General features: G+C 30.7%; 3 protein-coding genes across 7 annotated transcripts in view; all 3 read left to right on the forward strand.

Moving 5' to 3' along the window:
• LOC100168229 overlaps window positions 1-5,877 on the forward strand; it is a 396,335-nt gene that overhangs the window by 47,428 nt on the left and 343,030 nt on the right. The gene's annotated exons all lie outside the window — the stretch shown is intronic.
• On the forward strand, window positions 22-2,681 carry LOC107882207. 2 transcript variants are annotated; one of them, XM_029489233.1, is made up of 4 exons: window positions 22-297; window positions 370-457; window positions 597-733; window positions 1,619-2,681. In XM_029489233.1, exons 2-4 carry the CDS (start codon window positions 382-384, stop codon window positions 1,631-1,633), a joined length of 228 nt encoding a protein of 75 aa, XP_029345093.1. In that variant the 5' UTR covers window positions 22-297; window positions 370-381; the 3' UTR covers window positions 1,634-2,681. The 2 variants fall into 2 exon arrangements, with proteins under 2 accessions (XP_029345093.1, XP_016655736.1); XM_016800247.2 differs by having other exon boundaries at window positions 874-2,679.
• LOC107882199 overlaps window positions 3,965-5,877 on the forward strand; it is a 4,547-nt gene continuing 2,634 nt past the window's right edge. The window contains exons 1-2 of the mRNA XM_016800239.2: window positions 3,965-4,719; window positions 4,788-4,955. Of these exons, the coding sequence (XP_016655728.1) occupies window positions 4,602-4,719; window positions 4,788-4,955 (286 nt within the window). The 5' untranslated portion in view covers window positions 3,965-4,601. The remainder of the gene's footprint in view (window positions 4,720-4,787; window positions 4,956-5,877) is intronic.

A 5,877-nucleotide genomic window follows, 5' to 3' on the forward strand; every position in this document is an offset into this window, starting at 1 on the left:
GACTAAGTAATAACTAATAATTTACTTATTCGCTAAATTTTATTTCTACATTAATAATATATTTATTATAATTTACAATTTGACGACTGTCTAAGGTAGAATACAACAGCTAAAATATTATTTTGACATAATGTGTCATACTATATTTACTACTTATTACTATTAAAGATTTATGGTTACAAGTTACTTTATATTACTTTATTACTATTCAGTTAAATTAAATTTTCCAGTTCTCCAAGACTATCCAGGCATAAACTATATAGAAAGTGCTGTTACGAAAACACTTTGGACCTTCGGGTAAAAATATATTATATAAGTACCTACAATTAATTATTATAATAATATTTTGAATTGCCCATGTTTCACTAGCTTTATTATATTATGACAAATATGGATGAATTCACCGAATTAAAACTTAAAGAATGGGGATTTGAAGAATTTGTTGAACGTTTTAAAGGTAGGTACTATACTTATACGATAATAATTATTACCTTGCAGCATACATATAAAACTTTGAATATTTTAATTTGTCATAATAGTACAATTTTATAGAATGATGTCAATTTTCATCTTAACAATTATTTAATTGTTTTTAGAAGAAGAAATTGATTCAGTAGCTTTCCTTACTTTAACTGAGCCTCAACTGGTTGCTAAGTTATTTCCAAAATTAGGTCAACAATCAAAATGTCTTCATCTTCTGAGGCAATTTAAAGAGAAACATAACAATGAAAAGGTATTATTTTCTAACTATTATTTTTAACTAAATCGAAAAAAAAAAAATAATTCATGCATAATATGCCATACTAAGCCTTCGTAGTATTCCTATGAAACTTATAGTACTCGCTGTATTATGTACTAAATAAATTACTATAGACATTTAGGTACCCAGGTAAATCAAAAAACTTTATTGAAAACCCATCATCTCAAAAAAGAAAACAATATGGTTATCGTTTTGACAGCGACACAGATCTAGATAGTGGCGATGAAATTGCAGATTCGAGCTAGATAGGACTAATTATTTTTTTTTTAGCTTCTGCGTTGTAAATGTCTAAATTTATTTAGGAAATAAAATAAATTATGATACAAAATAAAATATTAACAATAAAAACTGTTAGATTATCCTTAATATTGTTGTTATTTATTAATTAATTTTATAGTTAAAATATAGGTTCAAGTTACGATTTTCTATATACAAAAAGTAAATGTTTGGCTGTATGTATCGTATGCTTTTTTAAACGGCTGGACCAATTTTGATGAGTGATGACATTTGTTGTGTATGTTTGAGCAGTGGCGCCGACTTGTTTTTCATTTGGTGGGGCAAAGTATAAAAATTAGTTACCACCACCACCCACCACCCACATGATTATTTTGTAAATTCAACTATCCCAAAGTAATCACTGGAGCGAACCACCCCATAAAAAATACGCGTTCGGCGCCACTGTAGTTTGAGTGGTTCCCTGGATGAATTAAAATTACACTGGGACCCGGTATGTCCAACCCCGGAGAGTTTCTCAAACTGGGATTTTGAGATTTATGAAGGAAATTTTTTTTTTATAAATGCTTTCTATTGATATAGGAGAAATAATTAGTAGAAAAAAGCATTTTTTTTTATTTATAGGTTGCCATTTGTTAATCGAGCAGATCAGGTACAAGCATGCTTGCATGCATCAAATCGAACCTTCGCACATTGCTAACCAAGCTAGTTGAGTTGCACTTATAGCCGCTCATCGGCGTGTCTGCAATGCACCGCATGTGGATTGCCTACTTAATTTGCTGTCGCACATTGTCCGCGATCTGACGTAGCTGTATTGCACACCAGAGTGGCTGAGTTGCACTTACTGCAGCGATTTACACCCAAAAGGAGATGAACAATCACAATTGATAAACGAAATCTATTTACAAAATATTTATTTTAACATTTTGGTAGGTAACAATATTAGTTTGAGTGGCTCAGCGCTGCGCAGTGGCTGAAACTAATCACGTTACGTGATTGAGAGTAAGCAACAGCTAGTTCTCGGATGGGTGACCACCCAGGTTAGTAGTGTGAAAAAACCTCGCCATACATACACGTGTTCCTAATCAACCATACCAACAGTTCCAACCAAACCATACCAAAACCATCAACCTTACGGGCTAATGACCTCAATCGTCGAAGCCTTACATTTATATAAAAAATTCTTAAAAAAAATTATTATTTTGCTTACGTGGCATTTGTTGGATTTCATTTTAAATAGTAAACACATTATTTACTCAGGCGTTAAAAATAAATAAATAATACGTTCATCGACAATTAATGTAGAATATTGTTATTCACATGTATGATAAATAAATAAACTATTATTTTACGGTAAACAGTACTTTTTGTGAGCTAATGAAGTGCAGATAGATCATAAAAAAAATCGAGAAATAATATTTTATATAATTCATCGTTCAACGCTTACATAAATTTTATTATTTTCTTATATTAATACAAAATGATATTTTTTAAATCACCCAGGGTAGCAGTATGCAAAAACTTCGTCACACATACACGTGTTCCTAACCAACCGTACCAATAGTTCCAACCTTATGGGTTAATGACCTCAATCGTCAAAGTCTTAAACGTATATAAAAAATGTTAAAAAAAAAATATTATTTTGCTTACGTGGCATGCATTTAATTTCATTTTAAATGGTAAACACATAATTTACTCAGGTGTTAAAAATAAACAAATATGACGTTCACCGACAAATGTACAATATTGTTATTCACTAGTATGATAAATAAATAAATTATTATTTTACGGCGAACAGTACTTTTTGTGAGCTGATGATAGTTGCAGATAGCTCACAAAAGAAGTCGAGAAATAATATTTTATTTAATTCATCGTTTAATATTCACATAAGTTTTATCATATTCTTATTTTAATTTAAAATGACTTTTTTAAAGAATAGTTTAATTACGCTTACAATTCTAGTAATTTCAATTCGGATTATGCAAGCTACTTCAACTGATGACTTACAAATATTAAGAGGTTTGGATTCATTTATTGATTTAGAATGATTATATTAATTATTGTATTAAAATCTTTGGATTGTGTTGATATTTTATCAGCAGAAATTTGTAAATTTTTTTAGAATTAATTTAAAAACTAAAACCAATTATTATTATGTTATTACAACGTCAGGGAAAAACAAAATGTATGCCATTTATTCGATTATAAATGCATAAAATATTATGATGCGGCTAGGTAATAAAAATGTTATACCTATCTAAGGTATTTTTAAAAAACAGATATTTTTTTGATTTTAAAGGAAATGAATTAAATCTTCTGTACATCGAATTTGTATTCACTAATCTCATTATATCCAGCTGAAGTATGTTAGTAATTTATGACGAATGTTATAACTCAAACAATTTGTTGGTATTTTATAGAAATTCGATTTTGCTTTAGTTAAGCAACAATGAATATGAATTAATATTATTAACAATAAATGTATTCGTTTTTTCTACATGGCTATGAAACATAATTGATATAGTAGCTTAAAAAATTTAATGACGTATCACGTACTTATACAAAATAATCGAACAGTTGGTTAATTTTTTTTATAGTCTATCACTATGCGAATATTATTAGATTGTAATTTGCAGTAATAATAGACAAGATGAACTAATAAAAATATATTGTTTTATTTATAGAGGAGTGTCAAAGTAATAATTTAAATTAATAATTAATAATATTTAAGATATTCCACATAGTTAAAATATCAAAAGATTGATAGTAATTATATTGCTTATTCTTAATTAATTTTGGTTGAGATTAATGATCATTGTCTAAATAAATCGTGGATTTATCGATGAGATTAAATTCTTAATCTATTTTTGTTTAACGTTGATTTCCATTTTAAAGTCAATTGGTCATAGTCATTATTTATTATAGCTATTAGGAATGATCTTCAAAAATATATACTTATGTAATGTTTACATTACCTACCTAAATTACCTTATATCAATTTTTAACGTTTTTCAAATAAAAAATAAATTCTAATTATATCATCATTGATTTTATAATATACAGATTAGCTGTGCTAGGCAAAAAATCGGCAACAGTTAGTCGCTGGCAGCCACTATGAAGCGCTATCGGCGGCCGCTGGCAGCCGAGGTGTTACCCCGCCTTAGGATGGATAAGAGGGAAGTGGTGGGTAAGATCCACTGCTGAGTAGTGTGACCAAATAACCAATAATAAACTATGCGCTTGTAATGCCATCATTTTCGTTATTTGCACACCGACTTTATATACCTACCTAATCTTATCGTATTTATTTTTATTTTTATTATTACTTGAAATTAAAACTCCGCGGAAAACGATACCTAGGCACCTAGTGGCTAGTACATTAGTACTCTGTAATTTGTGTGCTACTGCCATTATCTGGGTTATTATATTTTGTTATATCGTTTGTGATATTTGCACAGTAAATCACTAAGACACAGAGCCATACAATATATTTTTCGATTTATTTCAAGTTTTTACAGAATTGTAACTATATCTAAAAATTTTAAGAACTGATTTATTAAAATATTTTTTTATTATTTTATACTTATTTAATTATCTACTTTGGAAAATGCCGGGTACCAAATGTCAGTATTTTAATTGTTTTAAAACAACAACACAATTCCCCAATATATCAATGTTTCGAATCCCAAAAGATGAAAGACGTGAAACTTGGATAATTAATTCTGGTAAAAATAAATTGTATTTTAATTAGTTAACAAATGTGTTTGAAATATATTGAAATAATATTCTATAGGAAATTTAAGTTTATTGTCACTAGACGAAAAACAGTTGTACAATCGTTACATATGCCAGGAGCATTTTTCTCCAGATTATTTTTTAAATTATAAAAACAACAAATTGAAATCAAATGCAATTCCTTATAAATACAATTCAGACAAAAGCCCATCTACATCTTCTGCAGGTACTGAATTTTTATTATTTTATTTTTAATCAAATTTAAAAAAAATATTAGGCAAAGTAATTGTATTTATACAATATACATGCAAGCCCGAATTAGGGGGGGCCAAGGGGGCACGGTCAAAGTGGTTACCTTTGAAAAAGTAAAGTCAATTTTATTATTGGTACAACTGCGTGTTTAAAAATTTTGAAAATGTAATAAAAAAAATTGACTGTTAAAAATAGAAAAACACGTCATTTTTTGTTTTAACGAAATTCCATATCATAATTGTTAAAAAAAAAAAAAGACGCGTACAATGACATAAGATACATTCTGTATATTTTTTTTATAGTAAAAAATTATACAATATAAATTCGTTAGTATGTGTATTAAGTGTATGGTGTCTCTAGGCCCAATTGATCCTTAATCCGGGCTTGTATACATGATATAATAATATATGAAACCACTTTTTGAGCCGTGTCATTGATTTTATAATATATGTTGGATACGGAACCGTCGCCGCCGCACGTTTCGCGGACACCGGTTGACCGTTATCGGCTTACCTCCCACCACGAGCACACGCGCTCCATACCACACTATCCCGCCGTTGTCGCGCGTTGATATTATCGGCGTTGCGTGGTGTTGTCCGCCGACCGTCGCAGTGCCTTCAGTCGCGAGCTCGCCGTGTCTGTCGCCTTTTCTCAGCCGTCTTGGCAATGCTCGTAATTTGTTACACTCGCAAACTGGTGTGCCGTCGTCACTCAATAACGCCATCTTGGCTTTCTGTGCGCCCTTGCCGCCTGAGTTAGATGTTCCGTGTCGTGCCCCTCGTTGCACACACAAACCGCGTTCGGTGGCCGCCCGTGCCAAAAACCACAGTTTAATTTTGCCGTTACCGCCCAGCCGGTGTGTGCGCAGTGCGGTCTGCCGTGTTCGTCACGTGTTT

This window comes from Acyrthosiphon pisum, chromosome A2 (genome assembly GCF_005508785.2).
Source record: "Acyrthosiphon pisum isolate AL4f chromosome A2, pea_aphid_22Mar2018_4r6ur, whole genome shotgun sequence".
Lineage (NCBI taxonomy): Eukaryota > Metazoa > Arthropoda > Insecta > Hemiptera > Aphididae > Acyrthosiphon > Acyrthosiphon pisum.

Bases quoted from the DNA above. Each gene is read 5' to 3' on its own strand.
- LOC107882207 (XM_016800247.2), top strand. From the start codon at position 382: ATGACAAATATGGATGAATTCACCGAATTAAAACTTAAAGAATGGGGA. The intron at 458-596 runs GTAGGTACTATA...AATTGTTTTTAG, and splicing joins ATTTGTTGAACGTTTTAAAG to AAGAAGAAATTGATTCAGTA. The intron at 734-873 runs GTATTATTTTCT...AAATTACTATAG, and splicing joins AGAAACATAACAATGAAAAG to ACATTTAGGTACCCAGGTAA.